Genomic DNA, 25,248 nt, shown 5'->3' with positions numbered 1-25,248 from the left:
GGCCCTGTTTTGTGATCAAAGCTTTCAGACTTTGTCATAATTCAGAACAGTTACTTGTAAGTCTCACCAAACGCCCTTCAGCTGGATTCCTGAAGCTGACCAATCAGAAGAGAGAAGTTTAAACCGCGGCCATTATTCAAGCGTCCTGATGATTCTTCAGCTGAGCGTGTCTGTGAGTCCAGTGCATTCTGGATTGAGTCTAGTGACCAATCGTATGCATGCGTTGCAGGGATTTGTAGTTTTAATGATGTGACACTGACTCACCTTTGCTGGGTCGAGGTGTGAAGCCCACAGGATGCACTGACCCATCTGTTTATATTTGTTTCTCACCTTTAAAAGTTTTGCTTGGCTCTTTGGCACTGAAATGACAGGAAGTGATGTCAGAGAGTGTGGGGCAGGAATGAATGAATGGAGTGACAGTCAGTAGAAGCAAGACAGAATCCATGTGTGTGAATGAGAGGGAGACAGGTGTGATGTGAGCATGCAGGCAGCAGAGAGAGTGAAGGTGGGGGTCAACCATCCAAAGAGAGGTGAAGGAGAGAGCACAGGCAGGGTGGAGTGGGTGGAGATGAGTGTCAGGGGTGACCTGTGACAGAAGGAGAGCAGCCAGAGTGAAGGGGAAGCTTTACAGATGGTGCTGAGACCTGCTGTGATGGTGGCTGTGACACACTCTGTGTTCCTGCATTCTATCTAAAGGCCACCAGGGGGCGACTCCTCTGGTCTGATTGTACAGAAGAGCATGAGACAATCATTGTCCTGTTTAGCTGACCTCTGACCTTAGTAAGCACTTTCCTGGGTTCAGGTCTGATTGAGTTAGAGTTGGTGTTTACTTTGGGAGTGATGACCCATTCAGTTTACAGGGTAGGGAAAGAGACAGGAAGTGATCACAGTGTGTGTGTGTGTGTGTGTGTGTGTGCTGATGAGGTCAAAGGTCAGTTTGACTGAGCCTTGAGTCAGTGGTCAGAGGTGTGGAGGTAACCCAGCCTGGTCTTCCTGCGGTGAGTTACAGAACAGCTTTATTAACAGCTGATTTATTTGTGTGTGTGTGTGTGTGTGTGTGTGTGTGTGTGTGTGTGTGTGTGTGTGTGTGTGTGTGTGTGTGTGCTGATCGTGTGTATTGATTGGTTGTCTGCATCAGTTCACCTGGTTTTTCTTTGCTGATGGATAAAATGAGAGAAGACTCTGAGTAGCGAGTCATTGATCGGTGATCGACGTGCTCTTTTCTGATTCATTAATCGTGAAGTGGGTACAGACTGCTTTTATTGTGAAAGTCAGACAGGAAATCAAGGAGCTGTTACATATACTCTGAAATATTTGGAGAGGCCGACTGTGGGTTTAAAGTCTGCTTTTATCTCACGCTGAGCTGCAGCCTGTTTGTTTCCTGTCTTCATTATCTGACCCCAGACACCCCTGTGACCTTTGACCTGTTGTTTCTCTCCTCTCGCTCCTCCTCCAGCTGTTTCACAGTCATAAGGTACGACTAACTCCATCCCAGCTTCACTCACACTCTTTGTTTCAACCATCTGGGGGCACCAGCTGGGTGGTGTTTATTGCTAAGCTCCACCCAGCTGGCGCTCCCTGACGGATGAAAGAAACAGATTTCATATTTCTGTCTTTGAATCTTTGGGTTTGTCCTCTCCCCCATGTGAACTTCTCCTCTTCGTCCTCCTCCTCCTCCACAGAAGTACTATGGCGTGGATAATAAGTGGGGGCACATTGAGCAGTGGATGGTAGGGCTGAGCGCGAGCGTCAGGCTGACACCTGAAACCTGCAGAGGGCTTAAAGGAGCGCGTCGTCGTGTTACCTGCAGCAGCTCGTTAACAATCATGACTGACAGAATGATACCGAATAGCTGAATGTGAAACTGTGTTTGATTGGTCGGTCACACAGAGGTGATTTGAGTCTGCTGGAGAGGAGGCGGAGCCACAAATGTGACAATATGGAGAATAAAGCATGAGTCTGAACATTGAAAGTATCTCACAGAGCCTGGATACAAATAAACTGACTCGTGTATAAGCAAATATTAATTAAAGGAAGACTGCAGCGTAACATGCTATAAAATAAAAATCCAGATGTTTGGCTGGTTTTCAGGTAAATCTGATGAGCAGCTGCAAACCAGTGTGAACCAGTCTGACCCAGTTTACCCAGCGCTCCTTTAAAAGGGCGTCACAGCAGGAGTTTTCATGTGTCAGCAGGACGCCGCTGCCTGTTGTTGTTGTTGTTCTGCACGTGCTCAGACAGGCTCAGATTAGCGGCCTGTTTAATCCCGTCTGCCAGATTATCAGTTATCATCCTCACAGTTTCAGCTCTGCAGCTGCTGCCGTCGTGCTCTTACTGCTGTTTAATTCTGAATTCATTTCTATTTTTATTGATTTTCATTTATTTTTAAATTAATAAAGTATTAATTTTTTAAAATGTTTTTACATCTCCACACTCATGTGCGTCTATCTCACACCTCCATGAGATTAATTTGATTTTCCATCTACATTGTCAGTAATGTATTGATGTAATACGGTGCATAAAGTGAATTTTTGTAGTGTTTAATTTTGTTTTGATTGCTGTGTTGTAGTTGAGTGAGCATTAAGCCCCTCAGCATGTCTGACAGGCGTTCCCCTGCTTCTTGTCTGCATGTCTTTGTGCTTTTATCAGTGATGTAATAATAACCTGCTGCTTGCACTGTTCAGAGGACACCTGCCTTCTTTGGTTTCAGCCTTTTAACCTGCTTTCTTCTTCATGGCCTTTCAGGAGGACAGTGAGCGGTATTCTCGCCACTCACGGAGGCACGCTTCGGTCTGTATCTCTTTCCTGTCATCTCTTCTTTCATTGGCTTAATGAACTGAGAATCAGCTGTTTCCTGTGCACTCTAACACACCTCCCGTTACCATCCGTGAGCTCTCCCTCCTGCTTTAAGCTGACCTTTACTGCTCTAACTCTCACCTGCACCTGCTTTCCACTGACCCAGCAGGAGGTCAAAGTGTTTGCCTAAAAAAAAAAAAACATGGAGCAAAATCCTCAGGTTAGATCAGCTTCTGAGGAGCATTAGAGCTTCCACTGAGCTATGGTTAGTTTAGGCTGAGCTCTGGCTAGTTTAGGCTGAGCTCTGGTTAGTTGAGCTCTGGTTAGTTGAGCTCTGATTAGTTTAGGCTGAGCTCTGATTAGTTTAGGCTGAGCTCTGGTTAGTTTAGTGTGGTTCGACAGCTGTGGTGAAGCGAGCTCAGCCTGTGAGGGTCAGTAAATGATGCTTAATTGGCTGAAAGCCTCGTGGCTGTGACGAGGTTGTGGTGGCCTTGGAGCCGTGCTGTGTGTTGATTCTCTGCCTGTTTGATTGCAGATCTCCGACGATGAGGAGAGGATGTCTGTGGGGAGTCGCGGCAGCCTCAGGGTGAGTCTCACATTAATGCATTTTAACCAGAGAAGAAGAGTTTGCTCCACACACCCAGCAGCTACGCTGTGACTTTGGTGTTATGGATGCAGCTGTCCTGATTCCCCCTGATGGTAAATGAAGCAGGTTAAACAGCTCGATCAGCGCCTCCTGCAGTCAGGACAGGAAACTGCAGGCTGATTAATAATCAGTAACAGCTGCATCACAAGCTTACTCACTATGAGGTCACTTCCTGTGAAATTAAGAGTCTGGTGGTCTCTTCCTGTCTGCAGCCCTCTGTGCTGTCCTACGACGCTCCTCGCTGCCATGGCTACAGGGTCTGAGTCTCTGACATCACTTCCTGTGTTTGTGTGTAGCTCAGTAGATGATCAGAGAGTAGCAGTGAAGTCTGATGATCAAACTCATTATTGATCCACCAGCTGATTCCTGATTAATCAGTCCAAACGTTCAAGTTTTTCAGGTCATCAATGAGTTTGATCAGTTTTCTGATTGATTTCTGCATCCTGATAAACTGATGAATGACTGACGCTACCAACGCTTTTCTCTCTTCTTTCCTTCCCTCTCTGCCTCCTCGCCTCCTTTATGCTCCTCATTTTTCCTTCTTTCCTTCCTTCTTTGCATCAATCCTATCTTTTCTCCTTCCTTCCTTTTTCTTTCCTCCTGTCCATCCTTCTTTCTCACCTCCTTTCTTTTTCTTCTGCATCCTATCCTCCTCTCTCTTCCTCCTTTCCTGCTTCCTCTCCACCCTCCTCCTCCTCCTCCCCGTGCAGCCTTCGGACTACAGCGGGTTTCTGGGTTCTGGTTCTCGGGCCTCCTCCAGGGCCAGTTCAGCTCGGGCGAGCCCAGTGGTGAGCTCTCCTCTCTGGATGCCTGACTCTGTGGCTCCCCCTGCTGGCTGCTTGCAGCTTCACTCACTGACGTTTACACTGAAAATCAATCAATCAGATCAATAACTCAATGTGTCTGTGTTCAGGTAGAGGAGAGGACCGACAGAGACTTCCTCGATAAAGTGAGCCCACTTTTATTTTGTATTTTTAACATGAATATTAGATTTTATTTATTTTTAATATCTTAATATTTGTAATTCTAAATTGGCTTAATTTCTTTTTTTTTTTTTTTTTTAGTATTTACTAAATATTACAATACTTTAAAAAATGTTTTCAAACTTATTTTAAATTTATTTTTATTTATTTTAAACTAAAATCCAAATTTTATTTGTTTTCTTGTTTGAAGTGCAAAAAAGTTTCTTAGCTGAAGTAAATTTGGTGACGTCTTCCTGTCAGGGTTCGAGGACGGCGTCCACGCTGTCAGCGGCCACGCTGGCCTCGCTGGGCGGAGCCTCGTCTCGCAGAGGAAGCTGTGACACGTCGTTCTCCGTAGAAACCGAAGCGTCCATCAGAGACATGAAGGTAAGATTTCCAAACTGTGAAGCCGGCTTTAATGTTAATCTGACAACAATAAATACATGAATGAGTTTGGAGGACTTTGCTGAGTCTCCAGTAAACAGATTAAAAAGTAAACCTCTGGTCTTGTGACCGCAGGACTCCCTGGCGGAGGCGGAGGAGAAGTATCGAAAAGCGATGGTTTCTAACGCTCAGCTGCACAACGAGAAGACGACGCTGATGTATCAGGTGGAGACGCTGAGGGAGGAGCTCAGCGACATGGAGGAGCTGCTGTGGGAGTCGCGGCGCCGCTGCGACGACGCCCACAAGGTCACATGACCCACAGTATTTACCGCTGATATAAATCCAGTCAGAGACAAAGAAAGCACAGCCTCCTTCACTTCTGTGGTTTTACACAGACATCAGCTGGTCCTGGTCTGAACTCTGACCTCGGGTCTGAACTCTGCTGGTGACCCAGTTGGTCCGAGCTTCAGCTGAGGGACAGACGACCTTTGACTCTAGAACACTTTCACTGCTGTCCATGTAGGGACAGTTGTTGTTGTGTGTCATGAAACAGAAACACAAAGAACATTAAACACACAATAAATACAGTCTATTGCTTAAATTTTATTCATACAAATTAAAAAGTTTGGTATCAGCTGGTATTGAATTTTTTATCTTTGGGAGGTTTTAACCTTCATCCCCAATCCGAGCGCTGAAATTTCTCCGTGTTGTGATGGATGCAGCTCTCCGAAGCTCCTGCAGCTCAAACACAGCTCTGAGATTAGGCCGTTTCACTGTGTTCTGTACCCACTGCTGCACTGAGGCTCTAAAGCAGAGAAAAAGAGAGCCCAGATTCCACGGTGGTGCTGGGACAGCCACTGCTGTCTGAATGCAACGATCGACTTCAGAAATGACCTCTGACCTGCTGAGGAGTCACTGATCTGTATTATGCCATCCTACACGAACCCTTAGAGCTGAAAGAGGCCGTGCTTTCATTTTACCACGACTGTAACGATCTTAACCGCAGATTTGATGAGAATATCACTGTTGTTGTTTATTGTTTATCTGTGTGTGTGTGTGTGTGTGTGTGTGTGTGTGTGTGTGTGTGTGTGTGTGTGTGTGTGTGTGTGTGTGTGTGTGTGTGTGTTCTCAGGGGTGGGAGCGGGAGCGTCAGGCACACAGTGTGCTGCAGTTTCACTTCAAAGACATGGAAGAAAGTCTGAAACAGACCGAGGAGCTGCTCACGGTCAGTGAACACACACACACACACACACACACACACACACACACACACACACACACACACACACACACACACACACATTATATCAGCTATAGTTCTGGTGGTGACGTGGAAAAGCTGCAGAGGAGACAAACAATAAAATAAATAAATCCAGATATCCTGATGGGAATGTGAGGTATCCACAGGGCCGGAGAAGTTCGGAGCGCTGATTTAGACTCAGGTGGGGTTAGCACAGTGTGTAGCACATGTAGCACAGTGTGTTGCACAGTGTGTTGCACGTCCTGGACCTCTGAGCAACAGCACTGAATCAGAAGAAGAAAAGTGGAGAAATTCCACAGTCTGTGAATGAAAAGCGGTCCTGGACATGTTCCTGTGGCTCTGATGCTGATATTAATCTGGGAGATATTACAGGGAAATCTGATGGGTTACTGACTGCCTGACAGACTCTGGATGTGAACAGCATGGAGAGCTGAACAGCTGAAAAGACTCCACCCATCTTTACTGTTAGCTGTTATCACGTGAAGAACTAACAAGAAGAAATTAATAACAGTAAACAGCTGGTGAACCAAAACACCAAAACATTTTACACAAAATATTCCTGTTTTTATCCAAAATATAAGCCGGATTACTGCCAAAGCAGGAACCTTACTTTTACTGTTGGGCATTCGACCACTGTTTTATAAAACAATTAAAAGTCTGTATGCACAGCCTGAGTAATCTCAGTGCTCAGTGTTACAGTATTAATTAGGCGCTGTATCCACCTGTTGGTTTTAAAGAGTGGATGAAAACAGGTGGATGCCCAGGTACGCGTTCTCCTCCACCGCACCAGCTTCCTGTCCCAGCATAGACACGGGCCCTGCGGCCGCCTCCTTCCTTCTGCGGCCGGTCTCCATCTCTCCGCTCAGTCACATTCAGAAGCAGGAGATTTCTCCCAGAGCAGGTCCACGACAATTCAGCGTCTCTTTATTTGGACTGGTGCTACCTCCTTAAAGCAGCTCACACTAGCTCTAAACCGCTGTTTCTAACTGCTCTTCTTCCATCTTCTGCTCATCTTTACTAATCTTTACTAATTTCTACTGGCCTCTACTCGTCTGCCTGCCTGGGTCTGCTGGTCTGTGGCGTACAGGAAGTGACTGACCTGCGTCTGAAGAGCAGCAGTTACTGTCAGGAGGTTTCTGACCTGCAGGAGGCACTGCAGTGGAAAGACAAGAAGATCGCGGTATGATTCATATGAAGGCTGCAGCTTCACGACTTCTTCTCTCACGTTTTACTTCTGTCTTTCACTAACTCCTTCCTTCCTTCCTTCCTTCCTTCCTTCCTTCCTTCCTTCCTTCCTTCCCCACTCTCTGTGGCACTCAGGCGTTGGAGCGGCAGAGAGAAATCTCCGACATTGTTCACATCGAGCGCGACCGGCTCAGAGACGAGGTGATTCGACAGCGAGATTTACTGAAGGTATCAAACGATGAAGAGGATGAGGAAGAGCTCAGTGCTGATGAGCACATCGTCTGATTCAGTCACATTATTATTTTAAAACTGAACGTTACAAACTAACAGAAACTAAACACAGTCTGAAAAACCTTTTTTAGTTTGATCGTAGAAACTGAAAATCATTCACAAACTCTTTAAATTCTTATAAAACGCCTCCTTTTGTGTTTAAAGTTCCTTTTTAGAAACTAAAACTTGTTCCAAAAAGACTTGATTTCTGAAATTCCAACTTTATCAAATAAACCAAAACAATCGTCATGAACTACTTAAATCAAAGATGAACCCTTTACTGAAACCGATGCTGTTATTCCTGTGAGTTTGTCAATTCTACTTAATTAACTTTTTCCAGCATGTTTTTGTAAACCTGCTCATTTAAAACAAATTTCAATCCATAAAATTTCAACCTTTTCAGAAAAAAGTCATCTCACTTATTCCAGATTTATCTAATTAAAATTTAAACATATTTTTATAAAATTTAAATAGTTACAGTATAACATTACAGCATAAAAAACTATAATGGCATAAATTATAAGGGTAAAATTAACACTTAGCTTTTTGTACTTCAATAGCTTTCTCTTAAATTCCAGATAAGATTTGAACTTTATTCCTATAAAGGTAAAATGTGTAATTTTATGTTAAGTTATAATGTTTTAAAAATCCTTTAAATAAAGCTGCAGCTTCATTTTGAAACATGATTTTTGTTCAGTTACACTTCCTGTCCTTTGACCACTTCAGTTTATACTTTCAAAAACTGGAAACCTGTAACTGCAACACTTTTATTTTGCAACGCTGGAGCTTATTCCTTTGATTTTTTTTTTTCTTTCCCCCGTAAGAGAACCATTTCACATCATTTTCAATTTATTCTCTCAAAATCTCAGTTTTTTAATTTATTTTTTTGCACACCCATTTAAAATGACAATTTAAATTTTTGTAAAATTTCAGATTTTGTTCCATATTTTGTAAAATTAAATCATATGACTTTCAAGGTATAAATTTTATGAAAGTGTGACTTTATTTTTTAGAATTTTGTCTGAACTTTAAAATTGTTTTTCCTAAATTTCCTAAAAACTGTAATCAAATTCTTTCACATCTTAACGTGTTAAGATGTTCAAACCAAACTGGCATTGATCACATGGCTGACTGACCCAACAGAAACATGGCGTGGTCATCTCTCCTGACATCACCACCAATGGGGATGTTGAACTGGGCGGGTCCGAGGATGATGTAAGCGCAGAATCTGCCTCCCGACTGGCTCAGGAGTCTCCTCACGGTGGGAGGGACAACACGCTAGGTAGGACCTGAACAAACCCGTCATAAAGAGATCGGCTGTTTTAAATGCACATGTAATAATATGAGCTGTGTGCTAACACGGTGATGCTTAAACTGATGGAAATTTAGAAGTAAAGATGACAAAGGAGATAAAATTATGAAATTTTGACTTATTTATAAATAATAAGATACTGAATCACAGTTCACTAGTTTTCTTGAAGTGTTAGACTTGTAAAACCAATGAGAGAATCACTTAAACAGAAAATATGTTAAACTTTGTTTTTATTATTTTCTATTAGCTTTTTAAAGATTCAAGATTCAAAGAGCTTTATTGTCATTTCATGTGAAACATAATGGGAACAAACTCAGATTCTGAGGTCCCTTTTAGTATTAAATGTATTTACAAATAACTTTTCTCTGTATTTCTATTTATCTGGTACCTGAGCAGGTCACACTGATATTGCACATAACATTTTATTCATGCATTTATGTATTTATTATTAATATTACTTAATATTGGTATTACTTCTTATTCATTTTTGCTCTCCTATATTTTATATGATGTATTAATTGCTAACTTTAGAGTAGTTGATGTGAATCCAAATGTAATATTATCTTATCAATATCAAATTAGAATTTTTATCTCTGATTTTATTTTTAATGTTAATTAAGGCCTTTGATGTCAGAATTATGAAAAAAATTGAAGGCAGTGGTGTAACTCCATGTGACCACTGTTTTAGATCAGTAGTATGGATATTAGTGTTATTAAATTACAGATTTACCTTTTTAAAGTCAAACTAATTAAAGATTAAAACTTTAAAAATATAATATATATAAATATAAAAAATGAGGATCCTGACTTACAGGGTAAATATTGACTTCAGTATTAACCAAATGATGGCAAACAGATCATTAACACATTAAAGGTTTGAGGCAGGAGAAGGGATTATGATTATGAGCTAAAACAGATATTTTAACATAAAATGTGAGTAGTTAGTTAAACTTTTAAGATATAAAGTTTTCACTTGGCATTTTATTTTAATCATGATTCATCTCCTTTGACTTTACTAATCGAGGCACAGGACACCAGGATTTATTTCATGGCCCCATGGCAAATTTCTGTTGCATGGCATGCATGTCTGAATGAATCTCTAACAAACGTGCTCATTGTAATCTTGTTTAATTATGATAAAAATCTCTAATGATTTCAATCACTTCAGTCTGGATTTTAAAAATCAACTCGTCAGCATTGTTCTGCGGAAGAGTAATTCAAGAATCCACCTTTAATCCACCTTCCTGCATCTAATCGAGTCAGTTAATTCTCTTCTTCTTCACAGTTAATTTGTGTTTTACATCCCTAAGAGTCAGCTGTGTTTGGTCCTCCAATGTCTTCTACTGGTCTTTCAGGCAAAACTCAAGAGTGGGTGACAAAAGAAGGCAGCAAACCACCTCAAGACATGAAAACCAACCTCTGGAGGGTTTTTAAACGGTCAAAGTCACTGAATGACATTTCCTCCATCAACCAAAGCAAACTGGATAATCAGCCCGGAGAACGACGAAACACAGCTGACAAACATCCAGCCAGAAACAAGGCTGCAAGAACCACGCGACCAAGAACAAAGAGGATCAAGAGATTTCAGAGCAGGCAGGACAGACGTCTTCTGCTTAAAAACAAAGGAATCGAAGGTCACCGGAATAAAGAAGGGCCAGGAGCTGCTGCTCAGATAGATGAGCCAGAACTTTATTGTTCTTTCAAAACCACAACCACACCTGGAAATGGGCTTGGGCTGGTTTCAGCACCAAACCAGGATGCAGTGAAAATGGCACATTCCTTCAGTGAACAGATCCAATCAAAACTTGTTCAACATCATCCTCCTGAAGATGTCATCCTGGATAACAAAGCGGCACTGCTGAGCGTATCAAGTCAAAAATGCCATGTTTCTGGTAGTGGGAATGATCAGGCACTTCGACTGGACAAAGATGCATCTCGTGAAAGGCCTGGATCATCCAAGGAACTTGAAGACCAGAGGATTCATAAACCAGCTGGACAAACGTCATCTGAATGTGAAGAACATAACATTCAAGCATCAAAACCATTTGCACCGCTGGACATCAGGGCTGGTTTGGAAACGATGACTCGACACATGCACCAAGGATTTGCTGGAAATCAAGTTCTTGCAGCCGAAATCTCAAGAATACTCTCAGACATCCAGGGATCCCTTCAACGGTGGACTTCAGATGTGGCGAACATATTAAAAAACAAGTCTGTAAATGAGTCTAGGCAGCACAACAAAGACCAAACTGGCCATGTGATGGATCCTACACTTATTAAACATGTGCAAAGAAGTCTGACTGGACCTTCAGCCCCACCAAGAGACCATTCGGCTTCAAGGATGTTGGAAGTAACCTCCACAAATAAACTTTATGAAGATATTCCAGGTCATCTGATGATTGCTGACCTTAAAGCACAGCGGTTCATGTCCAAAACTCATGAGATGGAAGTGTTGTATCAGCAGGATTTCCTCCAGACAAATCAGTCTGGAGGAAATCCTGCTGATACAGGTGAAACCTCTGTAATAGGCTGCCCTGAGCCACTGGTTTTTATTGACTCCTACTTCTCTAAACCTGAGGAGGCCACAGCAAAGGTGTCCAGGTCAAATCTGGGTTTGTCAACAAGTCCCAACAGACTCAAAATTCAAAGCTGCAATCTAGTGTCTGTCAAATATTCAAAGGAGCTGACAGCATGTCAGGCTCCTACAAAGGTCAGAAAAGTTCTAGAACAGTCATGTGAAATCCTGGATGTTTCAGAATTGCCGATAACGAGCCTTCAAGAACGAAGAGGCCGATCTGAGAAGTCGGCGAGGTCAAGTGGAAATACTCAGGAGGAGTTATCAGTCAGCTGCATGGACAGCTGTGAGGAGGTCAGGGAGGAGCAGAACAATCGTCAGACAGCGATGGAGGCTGTTAAAGATGGAGAGGCTGTTTCAGTGGCGAGCAGAGTGAAACTCCACAGTGGACAGACGGAGTCCTGCTCGGACAGCAGGAAAGATAAAAAATCTGAGTGCAGCATTTCCTAGAATGACCACAAGAATGGCAGAAATGATCATTTTTGCACAAATTTAACCACAATGCTGGAAGTTCAGAGTTGATGTTAAACATCTCTACTGTCATTAAATATCCAAATAAATAAAATGAATATTTAAATCATTCACGTGTAAATCGGTTCGTTACTGACATGATGGTTTTATGAGCTGTTTTAAAATTGTTTTCTTGACAGTTAATCACAACACCATGCAGGGGTAAGCAGCTGTAAAACCTCACTTATAAATGATATTTTGGGGTATAATTGTTCTCCTTTTATCTATTGAGAGGTAATTTTACAAGTTGGATATCTTAATTATTTTAATTGTGGGAAATAATTCAGTTGTTGTTTCTCAGTAAATCTACAGTTTTGTTTTTCCTAATAATTTAAATGAATCTTGAATCTTGAGTTGTAACTATCAGCTGAAATGAACTGTTTATTTCTTTTTAATCAGGCTGGCGATGTTTCAAGTGACTGCAAATGTACTAGTTTAAGGAGAATATTTGTGTATATTTTAACATTTGAAATTGGCCATCATGAAGTTCCATTAAGTGATTTTTACCTTGAGGCTGCGTGTTGGTGTTCAGCACACACACAAAGACTGTGGTCTTACAATGATGGGATTTTATTCTCAAACTGTGTTCGATTCATTTTAAACTGACTTCAAATTCAGTTTGTGGCCACTTTTGGGGGGTGGGGGGGCAGCCTTGCTCAGAGTCACCATTTTGGATTATGGCATCCCTCAAGGATCTCTCTTTGGCACTTTTATATTTTCTCTTGGCTTTAAGCTGATTGTATGCACAACATGTGAAAGTTGTGTTCCAAAAACTAAAGCTGTACAACAAGTTCACTTAATGGAGCTTTTGAAGTACTGAAGTCCACATACAGGATTTTAATCATTCCTATCTTCACACAATGCATCGTTCTTAGACAAATAAGCATTCAGGCCAGAATAATATGACTTTATCCTGGACTTTCTGTTTCAGAGCTTCGGCTGAAGAAACTTTTTGAGGAAAGAGAGAGTTTACAGGACCAGGTGAGTGTGCTGTGTTCTAATGTGGACCTCGTGTTAGTCACGTCCTGCACAAATGTATTTAGGTTGCATGCAAATGGATGACAGTGCATGAAATGTGCTTCTGAACGGGTGAACAGGTGAGGCTGCTGCAGTCTCAGCTGGATCAGAGACAGAAGATGGTCACAGATGGAGTCCAGAACGTGGAGGAGGACGGGCTGGAGAACGGGATGGACTCTCACCTGCTAGAACTGCAGAGTGAGTGCTCATCTTCCTCATCCGCCACCTTTCATTTATCTTTGCTCCAGCATTCTGCCTCTCCTCATGTCCATCCTTTCTGTTAATGTCTTCTTAGTATTCATGAGATTTAAATAGGATTTTCTTTTAGCAAATTATTTTTTCTAATGGTTAAATTTCTTTGTTCTTCTGATTTTTTTTATTTATTCATTTATTTTCTGCAGGAGACGCCAACAGACAAATCAGTGACCTCAAGTTCAAATTAGTTAAATCTGAACAGGAAGTCACCGCTCTGGAACAAAATGTGAGTCCAGACAAGCTCCTGTTTTCTATTTGAATTTAGTCTAATGCCATAAATATTCAAATACGGTGATTCTTTGGAACGCCTTTATTAAAGATCCACATCCACATCCGTGTCTGAGCTTACAAATGCTCTTATTTAACCAGTCGGTCGGGCTGTCAGTTCATGTTGCTGTTTCTGTGTCCAGGTGATCCGTCTGGAGGGTCAGGTAAGTCGCTACAAAGCGGCATCAGAGAACGCCGAGAAGATCGAAGATGAGCTGAAGGTCGAGAAAAGAAAGCTGCAGAGAGAGGTGAGAGCGTCGTCTTCTGCCTTTCCACACTGTGTCTTTCCTGAAATCTTTGTTTTGTGGGGAATTTTAAACCGTGTTTGTTATTTCCACGTATCCCGTCCGCCCGCAGCTCCGCTCGGCTCTGGACCGGATCAGCGAGCTGGAGGCCAGTAACACCCACCTCTCCAAGCGCCTGGAGAAGATGAAAGCTAACCGTAACGCCCTGCTGGCCCAGCAGTGACGAACCCTTCATCACGTCTTCATCTCCAGTTTGACGGAGACAATCAGACCTGTGGCAGCACTTGATTTTACTTTGCATGAGCACCAGACGGGTGGAGTTGGCTGAGGCAGCAAAAACAAACCAAAACCAGAATCTGCAAATGTGATCTGTAATGTAGCGCTGTGAGCACAGCTGCCATCCACACTCATGGCAGGATTTACCACACCGACTTCAGACTGCAGCATCGGTAACGTTTGTCCATCTATCGAGCATCAGAGGGAAAAACAGGCATCGGATCGAGTCAGGAGACACAAAAACCTCCACTGCTTCACTCTGATTGGTTAGATCAGTGTTAGCTCTCCACTCATAGTCATTGTGTCAGCAGAAGTTAGGAACCTCTGCTTCCACTGAAGGTGTCTGTGGAAATGATCATTTTATGTGGCTGTATATCCATTTTTGATGCTTGTGACCAATGATTATTATTTAGCCACCAGCCTCACGATGTTTTTATCAATCCAGATAGGCGGAACCATGCTTCCTGTGTGTTATATTTTCTCAGGCTGCAGTGTGAGCGTTTTCACACTGTGGACACGTCACGTGGACGTATGAAAAGCTGTGGCTTTTAAAAAACATTCATTTATTGGAGCAGATCATTTTTGATGTGTGTTAGTGAGATCTGAGGGAACAAACCAAATACATTCATGTGGCCTGACTGAGGAAAAAAAATGTGCGTTTTAAAAATAAATACAAAATTTCAATAAAACAGTCTAAATACTATTTTAAGAATAAAATAGTATTTGTGGACATTAAAGTTGTTGTTTCAAGTCAAACAGCTGCGACACTGTGTCTGCTATACCGTCTCCAAAATGTCTCGTGGCGTTAGTAAGATTATAGTTTAGAATCAGTTTTAGTAACGAGGAAATGATTTTAGTACATAAACACGATGCAGTGATAAGTATGAGGACGTCTAAGAGATGGTGCAGAAAGCTGCATCTGCTCAGAAGGAAAAAAAAACACAAACTGGCAACAGACAGATTGAAGAATATCGATGGTCGCGCCTTCGTGCAGCACAGAGAGGATACGCAGAATCACAAGACACAGTAAGACAGCTGATCACGTTGTTTCATGAACCCGAGGCATTTTGCAGAGGGTTTACCAGCTGTGGCTGTTTTTTGACTTGAAATGATGACTTTATCTCAAAATCGTATTTTGGTGTTTTTCTTGAAATTTTGACTTTTATTCTCAAAATGCACAATTTAATTTGGCTGTCAGTGTGGCCCTAATGCTCCTTTGTATCACACGAGATGCAGACTTAAAAACTAATCTGATCAAACAGAATGTGACCATTTCTCTGTGATTTTTTTTCCTTCTGATGCTCCTAATCTGCATTCAAACCATCAGAGCTGCAGTCCTGGTGTCCCCCTGTAGGTAAACACCGCCCGCCTGGCCCTCCAGGTGTGTTAAATCAAACTCTACATCTGCCTCATCCGCATCCATCCGTGTGAAGTGTGGCACTACCTCTTCTCCAACACTGGAGGGCGCAGTTTCCCTCAGAGACTTGAGAGACCAGTTTGGAGCAGATGGATAGAAATGATCTTTGTTTTCATTTTGTTGGTGAGGGATTTTGTCTTTTCTGTGTTCAGGTGGAGCCGAACTCCTTGGCAGGGGGTGTTTGTCATATTTTGAGTCTGATATTTAGTTGTGGGGGGCCGGGCACTGATGGACCCAGATAGCAGCATCAACAATCATCCAAATGATGATCAGTTAGCTTTTATTCTCACCAGATTAACTCTGATCCTGTTAATCCCGAATCACTGCACCAGCAGTGCCCAGCCCCGCCCAGTCTGCTTTATTTGTGTATCCAGGTAACAGGAGGGGGTGTGGTCACAGTGAAGGAGGTCACCTCGTGTCTCTGTGTTGGATTTTGGGACTTTTCTCGGCACTTGGGATGTGAAATCACCAGCTTGTAAATGTAATTAATCAATGAATGAATGGATGAAGAGTTTGAATCACCACACTGATTCAGGGAAAGAGTTTTTCTGAGGCAGCACCAGTGTTTGTCTCTCTGGGTGTTGAAGGATGTTTGGATCAAACTCTTCACATCTTAACCTGATAATCAATAATCTGAAGTTTTTGTGAATGTACGGGTCGCTTCCTGCTGAGCAGCAATCATCAATCCAGGCTGATCCTGATCATTCAGTGTGCAATATTTCCACTCATGTTTGGGGAAACTTTCAGCTATTTTATTGTATTGGCTGTCCTATTGATTAGGATGAGGGGTATCAATATATCAGTCAGTGGGTTTTATTGATTTTACTGATCAGTGTGACGGCTGTTTGAAGCCTTCAATTAAACTCATGCAGCATCTCAATGTGTTTGTGGTTCCTCTGAAAGAAACGTCTCACAATTCAGGATTTTTACAAATGTATTTTTAAATACAAATTTTCAGCATGTCCACTGTAGTGAACAGGACCATGTTCATACAAAACAAGGAGCTGAACTGATTATTCTTTATTTCTACATTTTGTTACATTCCATATGCACGGGGAAAGTCTTTGAGACACCCCGACAGCAGATGGTGCAGCCCAATATCCTAACACCACAGTTTAAGTACACAAACTATGTACAAATATACATATTTACACGCCACCCAGGTCAGAACCGTACAAGACATAAATGCCAAGTCTGAGATGCAGAGGAGCTATAAGTCTGCAAAATGAAAGACTGGCACCAAGAAGACCCTGCAAAAATGCAGGTGATTTGATTGGTCCACAAGATGCTAGACCGACCATGGAGACAATGCCCAGTTGGCTACCACTGCGATGCACCCAGCACCTGCTCTCGGCCTCCCGTTTACACAGAGACATTTCAGAAACACTGTTGCCAACTCCTCAACAAGGAAGGTAGCTATTGGATGTCCTAAAAGTTGCTAGAAGTCGCTATATGACGTCATCACCTAATTTGCATAATTGGTTATTTGCATGTAGTTGCAATCAAGGCTGTAGGAGGAATAACATCTTTGGAGAGACAAAAAGTGAAGAAAAACACCCTAAATATGTTTAGAACTACTAGGGCTGGGGAATATGGACAAAATAGTATCTCAATATTTTTTACCTGAATGGTGATATACGAAATATATCTTATTTTTTTTCTTCACAAAGGTATAAACAAAAAGGCACCTGAGAGTCAAAGCTACATGTCCCAGATGTCACACAGACACTTTTATTAACATTCAGCTGTAGATGTACAGGAGAAATTGCTCAAAAATAAACCACTGACATACTTAAATTACAATGCTCTACAAATAAATTAATGCTTTTTTCCATAACAAAAGACTCACAGCTGTGCTATTAAAATGTAAACAGAAAAGTTACAGAGCAAAAACAGCAAAAGGCTGACTGATTCCTTACAAAGCCAGTCTGCAGTGAAGCAGACTTCACCACAGAGCTTCCTCCTGTGTAAGAGAACAAACATGTGAACAGACTGAATGAACAAACTTCCATCCTTCAGTCAGCAGGATTTGTAAATCCATAGACATATATGCTGACGTATCACAGCCAGGGGCGGGCTGGGGTTGAAATTCAGCCCAGGAGCTTGGTTTGTAGAGGCCTTTTATCTGATCGTACAACGGAGCAGCAAAAGGGGGAAAAAGATCGTCAACCCCCCCCCTTAGCTGGTGTCTCGCCCTTCATCTCTCCTAATGGTGTGCTGGCTGGGCTGCAGTGTTAATTTTGACACCATATTTGATTTAGTTTTAGTCATAGTCTTTTGACAAAAATCTCATTTAGTTTTAGTCATAATTTAGTCATGTGAATAGTTTTCGTCGACGAAATTATCGTAAGAATATAGTCGACTAAATCTACAGTCGATTCAGTCTAAAATATAAAGGGTGTAAAATGTAAATGCTTTTTCTTCAGTTCCCTTGAATTAGTCATTATACACACACAAAAATAAACATTTATTCAAAGTTATGGAATATTATTAATAATATTAACATTAGTGTTTCACCTGCTTCCCACACACCTGATCATTAACACCACCTTACTGAGATAATCCGAGCGTTTTACAGCAGGACGCTCTGAAAGGTACAGGGCAGTGTTCAGGACTAAGATTATAAATAATCCACCGCGGTGTGGAGATTTGCTCTGAACACAAACTGGGAAAAACACTTTACCCTGCATGACATTAAAATGCTGACCTTTGCATGGAGATCTGGGTGACTGGTTTGCAGATGTCGTTTAATATTTGTCGTGTTTTTACCCGAGATAGTCGCCCCACATGGTTTACACATCGTTTTGTTTGTCACGACGTCAAAGGACAAATGTGTCCATACATCGGCTCTTCTCTTTCTCCCTGCTGACATTGGTTACATCACTTAGTTCTATCGGAAGGAACGACCAATCACAGGCTAGTTTGGTCTTCCCGGGTTTAGAGCAAATTTGCGCAACTGTGCGTTTGATTGGATGTTTTCCTCACTTGTCCCGTCTTGTCACAAAATGAAATCAGTTCTGATTGGATTTCGTCCCTGCAAAGTATTTTCGTCTCGTTTTCATTCAATAACGAAAGTGTCAGTTAATTTCGTCATCGTTTTTGTCCTTTTAAGTAGTTTTTATTTAGTTATCGTCTCGTTTTAGTCATGAAAAAAGGGCCGTTGACGAAAACTATGACGAAAATATTTCATCAACAAAATTAACACTGCTGGGCTGTTGTGTTTGTAGCCCCTCCTGATGAAAAAAGAGCAGCTCTTAGAGCCAAAACGTTCGCGACTGACCATCACTGCCTGCACCTGTGGCCGCGCGAGCGCTGCTGTGCTTAATTGGGTTAAAAAAAAAATTTCTGATCACCGGCCGATCCGGCCTGGAAACGACCGGCCGTTTGGGAAACCTCCCGAACCTCCCTATGGCCACCCCGCCCCTGATCACAGCAAAGGCCCCACCCGCTCAATGCAGCATCATATCCGCCGCCTGCATCACGAGGACACGAACAGACCCACTTCCGCTATTAAGGTCACGTGACTCACAGTACATACCAACAAGCAGTTACTCTTGGGGGTTCGGGCGATGCCAAAGCGTCTGAACGGACGCGGTACGAAGGCTGTATGTACACAAAACACGGCGATAGCAGAGGATTTCAGGTTAAAAAAAAAAACTCCAAACGTCGCTGACGTCAACGGGAAAACTCGCTAAATTTGTCGCTAGTCGCTTTTTGGAAAAAAACTCGCTAGGGGGGGTCTGAAAATCCGCTAAATCTAGCGACAAAGTTGCCAAGCTGGAAACACTGTTCAGAAACACTCTCCGTTTATACAGTGTTTGAAATGGTGAAAACGATGTAGTTCCCATTGCCAGGCCACAAGGTGGCAGTGTTTTTTTTTTTTTTTTTTGCAAAGCTTGTTTACACAACACGTGCATGTGTGGAGGGACTCACTAGGATCCACTGCAAAGATTTGTTCATTATGTAAAAAAATGGCCAATGTGAGAGGCTTTGTGGACTGACGACGAGGTTGGATTGCTGCTGCACACAACACTCAATAATAAATCGGCAAAAACACAAGAAAAGATCGACTGTGACTAGTGCTACTCGAAGTTCGCTGAAGCACTCGTGAATCCTAACCCTAACGAGTGTTGTTTGTCTATTAGCGCATGCGCGGACAACTGTGGTGGTCGCAACCACAGTGCACAATGTGCGAGTACCCCCGTTTCCAAAATGCACCGTATTCAGCCGTTTACATGAGGACGCAGGCTGGTGCGTTTCTAAAACGCTCCACTCTGGACCCCGTTTCGAAAATGCATCGTTTTCACTCCGTTCTCGTGTAAACGGGAGACTGAAACGCATCAAAACGACACCATTTTCATTTTGTTGTGTAGATGGGGCCTAAGATGGGACTCACATGACCATGTTGTAGTAGCACAAATGGCCCTCCTCAAGGCTCGTGAAGTGGCCACACCTTGGACTGAGTGGCACCGCACTTGGGATAGTAGTGTATAGGTCCCAAAATGCGCTCTCGTGTAGCGTAAATGAAATCTCCGGTCATAAGCAATGTTTTCAAGCTGTGGTGTGTAATTAAAATGAAGCAGACAAACATGAAACACAATTAGTTAATCTCTCGTTTAATTGGGATATTTTGTATCAAGCAGACAGACATTAACCTGAAAAAGCTACATGATGGTAGAACTGAAACACATTAGCTTCTGAGGTCCTGACAAACGCTCATAACATATATTCACAAATAAAAGGTGCTGCTACACAGTGAGTGAGTTCTTTCCTGCATTATCTCAAACCCAACTAGCTTCAGTGAAGGCTTTCTGGCCCTGAAAAAGATCCTCAGTTTAAGTGAATGTTTCCTCATAATCAGGGCGATCTAACACTGCTGAACTACTAATTTGCCATTTGATTTATTTCTTTCTATTTATTAATTTTTCCCAATGGGCTCGTCTTTATCCTTGGTCCAATTAATAGCTGCCAAATGTTCCTCATTGATCATTTCAGGATTTTTAAGAACGTCAATTCTACACAATTTGCAATCCAAGTTCTACAAACATATCAGGAGGGTTACAGTATCCTTAACCTGTGTCAGCTAGCCTTTACTTCTTTTTTAAGAAATTAGAACTTTTTTGACATCGTTTATTATTATATTGTTACCATTTGTCACAATTTGTCTAAAATGAGGCAGAGTTATAAAAAAAAATGAGAGTGCTTCATATGGAAAATATAGAAAAATTGAAACAGTATACGTCGCACGTGCTAGGTCATTATGACACTCAATTAGAGAAGCTACATCATGAATATGGTGTAACTTTGACTGTAATAGCGGCTATGCTTGATCAAAAACCTCTATATGTTTGTCGGCGTGTGTTGAGGAAGATTTTGGACTTTGTTAATACCGTTAATGACCCTGTCAGAGTGTCTCCACACTGGTCTCAGAGATAATACGTCTTTGTTGTAGCACCACATGTCTTAACGCTTCTTATTTTACGGCATACACATGCCGCTTAGGTGAGAACATCCCCTGTGAGTGTATTACTGTAAACTTTGGCTCCACAAATGTTATACATATGATAGGTAAACAAAAATACACACACAGAAAGCCACATACTATAACTACTGAGGCCTGTTATATTCACTCTCGTACATGCTTGAGGCCTCAATGTTATCTATGCACAGCTTGGTTCGTATGACAATTCACCTTTTGTTATATTTAATTTATCACTCTGGGTTCTCTGGAACATTGTGTTTGGATAATGTGAATTATGGCCATAAATTAAGTGGGTTCTGTCTAACAGGAAGACCTCCTGAATGTCACGGCTGGGTGCAGGCAAGGGCAGGGAGGACCCCAGTGCAGGACACGGCGAGAGCAAGGTTAGAAAGAAGATTTATTGATAATAATTTCAATAAATACAAAACAGCAAACTAGGAACTTGAAACTCAAAAACTAGAAGACAAAACACACAGGGAAAAACTGACGAGGAGGGAAAACTAAGGGCTTAAATACACATGAGGAAAATCAGGGAGAGTGGAAACAACAGGGAACAGGTGAACCAAATGAACCTAATAACACAGGGGAAGTAACCTGAACACAATACACAAGGAGCACCAGACTACACAATAAAACAGGAAGTGACTAAACATAACAGACACCGACCTAAACACAGAAAACCTGACAAACTGAGAAACTGAACTATAAGAAACACAACCTGAAGAAATATAACAAAACAAAACTACACATAAGAACTCAAAACACCGGGCCGGAGGCCCAGGACCGTGACACTGAACTGCTTCAGCTCACGACACGACACGTTCTCCCTCATTTTATGTTTTTTTCTAGTAAGTTTTTTGTTCTTTAATTTGTATTCCTCACTTTAGTGGAGTGACAGGAAGGGAGTACGGAGGATCAAACAAACAGTATAGAACAAATTTAATCATAAAATCACAGTAACCACACAAAGTAAAACATCTACAAACATGCTTAACAAAGTCGTTTAAACGACTCTTCAAAAGGGAACGTAGTCATTCTCAATGTTTTCTGAAACAAGTTGCAGTCATTCAGAGCAGCAAAAGCAAACGCCATCAAGCCAAAAATTCAAGTACTAAAGAACTGCAGAAACAACATGTAAGTACTAATGAAATGCCTGTTTACACATCATGGAAATATTTGAACATTATTGAAAAAGGATGCAAAGACGTAAGCGTAAGAACCTTGAGGGTTATGGAAAGTAGTTGTCTGGAAAGGGTTCAAATTTAAAAACCAAATCACCAGAGTTCATGCCTCTAAAGCATCAATGAAGTACTTTCTTTGGCAAGATGTCTGATCTAGTATGAAACTTGGACTCGTTTTCTCTCAGCCAAACAGGCACTCCTTATTTGGCTTTTGTACTGTAAGCTGGATTACCCGGGCAATATATATATATATATATATATATATATATATATATATATATATATATATATATATATATATATATATATATATACATATATATATATATTTATACACACAAATCTACTTCTTGTAGTGGCCCACAGTGATTCCACACTTGATTGAAAGTGTAACAGAGATCGTATCCAAATGAAGGATGTAAAAAGTAAAACCAGTGCAATCTTACCTTCTTGTTATTGGCCAGGACAGCGTGACCTCTGTGGTGGTAAAACCCTTACCTGTGTATAAAAGTTTATGTCAAACTGTCTGTGTTCTCAGCTCTGTAAGATCAGTCAACACAGGATGAATTTATGGGCTCATTTTGAATCGACTGTAATGCATAATGAGTTTAACTTTGAGTCAGAAATTAGAATGAAGCATGAAGTGCACTCAGTGGGTTATGATTTGTTAATCACAGTCATTAGTCTTTATTGCTTGTCTCTGAGTTTCACAGTCTGATCTGCCCTGTCATGTCTGGTTTCCAGAGGTGGCAAAAGTACTGACATTCTGTACTTAAGTAGAAGTACAAGTACTTGTGTTAAAAAATACTTTAGTAAAAGTCGAAGTACTGGTTCAACATCTTTACTTAAGTAAAAGTAAAAAAGTACAGGCTCTGAAATGTACTCAAAGTAAGAAAGTAAAAGTAGTTCTTTGGAGGACGTTTCTACCTGCTGTTTTTGTGTAAAACAAACCGAACCTCTTTATATATTATTGTAATAATATAAAATAATATTACATGAGAATACAAACGTTATTTCAATCTAAATTTTAATCCTAATGAATGCTCTCAGCTTGAATCTGTTCTGTAGGACACAAACTGTGAAAGTGAATTTAACCACACCTCTGTTCTCTGTGTCCTCCATAGTAGAGGGTGACTGTGCCTCCACCTAAACACCAACATGAGGATACTCAGGGGTTACAGTGGGATTCAGAAGCTGGAGGAACCCTAAGATCAGCTGTAGTGGCTCTGCATGGGGAGAAGAATCACAGCTTTCTATTGTAGCTGCAGTAAATGATGTTGGTGTGCAGGCTGTGATCAGCTGACCTGCTGCTGCTGCTGCTCTGAGGTTTACTGCTCTGTGTGGATGAACTGAACTCACAAAGATGTAACCCAGTATTTCACAGCTCTCTGAGCTGATCTCCATCCCCTACACTGACAGCATACAGGCTGTAGAAATGTTGGATTCAGTGAATGAATCTCAGCATCAGCAGCTTTGATTCAGACTCATTTCTGCTGCACTGATGTAACCTGTAACTCTGACCATGAACACAGCCTCTGTGCACCAACACAGAGCTTTACTGTAAATACAGTACAGCAAACTGACCTGTTTATTACGTACTAAACTGCAGTATTTTCATACAATCTTTGAATAACACAAAGTCAGCATACTTCAGTTTGTTTTCCAGTCCTTACCTTTAATTCTAACCTCTCTTCTTCCTCTCCTGTCCTCTTTCTCCATCTCTGAAATACAGCAGCTCTTCTTTTAGCTCGCAGACACACTGTGTGACAAACTGCACACACTTTGTGTGTTTGCTGATATTTGTTGAGCATTTAAAAACGTTGCATTTACCTGCCACACGTTACTCCCTTCATGCTCGCTCCTCTTCAGTACCGCTAGCTAAGCTGTTTATGTGCCGCAGCGCAACTTACGGACTCGGTCCGGCCCGCTGTGACCCCTGATTATAGCGCTATAAATGATACATTAATTATATGGGTTTGCGTATTTAATCCCTTTGTACGAGATCAGCCCCGGTGATGGAGGATACACCAGTACGATTGTCTCTTATATGTTATTATTCCTCCGTTTAGGCTCAGATCGTTTGATGTTTGACGGCGCACTGACCGGAAATGCAAACTTCTCTCTGACGTGTTAAAAAGTAACGAGTCTGTTTGAAAATGTAAGAAGTAGAAAGTACAGATACTTGTGTAAAAATGTAGGGAGTAAAAGTAAAAAGTAGTCAGAAAAATAAATACTTAAGTAAAGTACAGATACCTGAAAAATCTACTTAAGTACAGTAACGAAGTATTTGTACTTCGTTACTTCCCACCTCTGCTGGTTTCAAAAAAGCCAAGGTGGCAATGGCAGAAACACTTAGCTTGTGGATTTACAGTAAGACTTTAGTAACCAGTGAAGTCACAGCGGCATCTTTCATATATTCACTGTAACCAATTAACTGATTAATCCTATGAAAGCAAAACACATCCAGGTCACAGAGACTTTAAAATGAGAAAAGATTCTGACATTATTTGCAAACTAATTTCTGTGATAAGCAAGACTTATATAATCAAAAGTCTCTTATTCTCATCTTCATTAAGTCTTTGGAATTTGAAAGGGTCAGCAATGGGTCAGCTCCTACTGCTAAAATATTAGGAGCTCTCTATCCCAAACGGCTGAACTCATCACCTTATCTTTAAAGCAGAGCCCAGTCACCATTTTATCTACAATGTCATCCAACTTCTTTAAAATAGCTAACAATATTAGCTGATTTTATTAATTTATTAATAGACTAATATTAAAACGTGTTTAATGGTCTCAAACGTCCAAGTATGACAAAATACCAAAGAAAAGACATCATGAAGACTCCTTTTCAGAAACAGTTTTGCATTTTGGCTTTGCTTATATTTGCATATGGCCTCTTAAGCTGCACTAATTAAAAAGAGAACACATGCCAATGTTACTGATGAGACACCTTCAGAACAGACACGTACAGGTAAGAGCTGAAAACAGAAAACCTAAGATCAATTTAACATTTTAAAAATGTTTTATGTCTTTATTAATTCATCTTAATTTCCTAGTTATTTCATTTTTAAACAGTGTGATGACAGAAAGGGATGAAGAACACCATATTTGTGATCTTGCTTCTTTTGGGTAACTACATTAATAATGTTCACTCAGTAAATAAAAAAAAGAAAAAAGAAAAGAAGCATGGATGTATTATAATTATAC

The 25,248-nt window shown here is 41.3% G+C and overlaps 2 protein-coding genes across 2 annotated transcripts in view; both read left to right on the top strand.

Annotated features, from left to right (window-relative positions):
* The window catches only part of lrrfip1b (leucine rich repeat (in FLII) interacting protein 1b), a 20,481-nt gene extending 4,236 nt beyond the window's left edge, over window positions 1-16,245 (top strand). The window contains exons 3-19 of the mRNA XM_030745500.1: window positions 1,457-1,474; window positions 1,683-1,730; window positions 2,746-2,790; window positions 3,332-3,382; window positions 4,153-4,230; window positions 4,356-4,391; window positions 4,666-4,791; window positions 4,924-5,094; window positions 5,921-6,013; window positions 7,137-7,229; window positions 7,370-7,462; window positions 8,648-8,786; window positions 12,833-12,882; window positions 12,999-13,116; window positions 13,320-13,399; window positions 13,584-13,688; window positions 13,798-16,245. Coding sequence (XP_030601360.1) covers window positions 1,457-1,474; window positions 1,683-1,730; window positions 2,746-2,790; window positions 3,332-3,382; window positions 4,153-4,230; window positions 4,356-4,391; window positions 4,666-4,791; window positions 4,924-5,094; window positions 5,921-6,013; window positions 7,137-7,229; window positions 7,370-7,462; window positions 8,648-8,786; window positions 12,833-12,882; window positions 12,999-13,116; window positions 13,320-13,399; window positions 13,584-13,688; window positions 13,798-13,908 — 1,455 coding nt within the window. The 3' untranslated portion in view covers window positions 13,909-16,245. The remainder of the gene's footprint in view (window positions 1-1,456; window positions 1,475-1,682; window positions 1,731-2,745; window positions 2,791-3,331; window positions 3,383-4,152; window positions 4,231-4,355; window positions 4,392-4,665; window positions 4,792-4,923; window positions 5,095-5,920; window positions 6,014-7,136; window positions 7,230-7,369; window positions 7,463-8,647; window positions 8,787-12,832; window positions 12,883-12,998; window positions 13,117-13,319; window positions 13,400-13,583; window positions 13,689-13,797) is intronic.
* LOC115791131 (NACHT, LRR and PYD domains-containing protein 3-like) overlaps window positions 1-25,248 on the top strand; it is a 286,561-nt gene that overhangs the window by 34,422 nt on the left and 226,891 nt on the right. The window lies entirely within an intron of this gene.

Source organism: Archocentrus centrarchus, chromosome 2, assembly GCF_007364275.1.
Source record: "Archocentrus centrarchus isolate MPI-CPG fArcCen1 chromosome 2, fArcCen1, whole genome shotgun sequence".
NCBI classification, from domain to species: Eukaryota; Metazoa; Chordata; class Actinopteri; order Cichliformes; family Cichlidae; genus Archocentrus; species Archocentrus centrarchus.
This window is presented reverse-complemented; position numbering and strand designations above follow the sequence as displayed.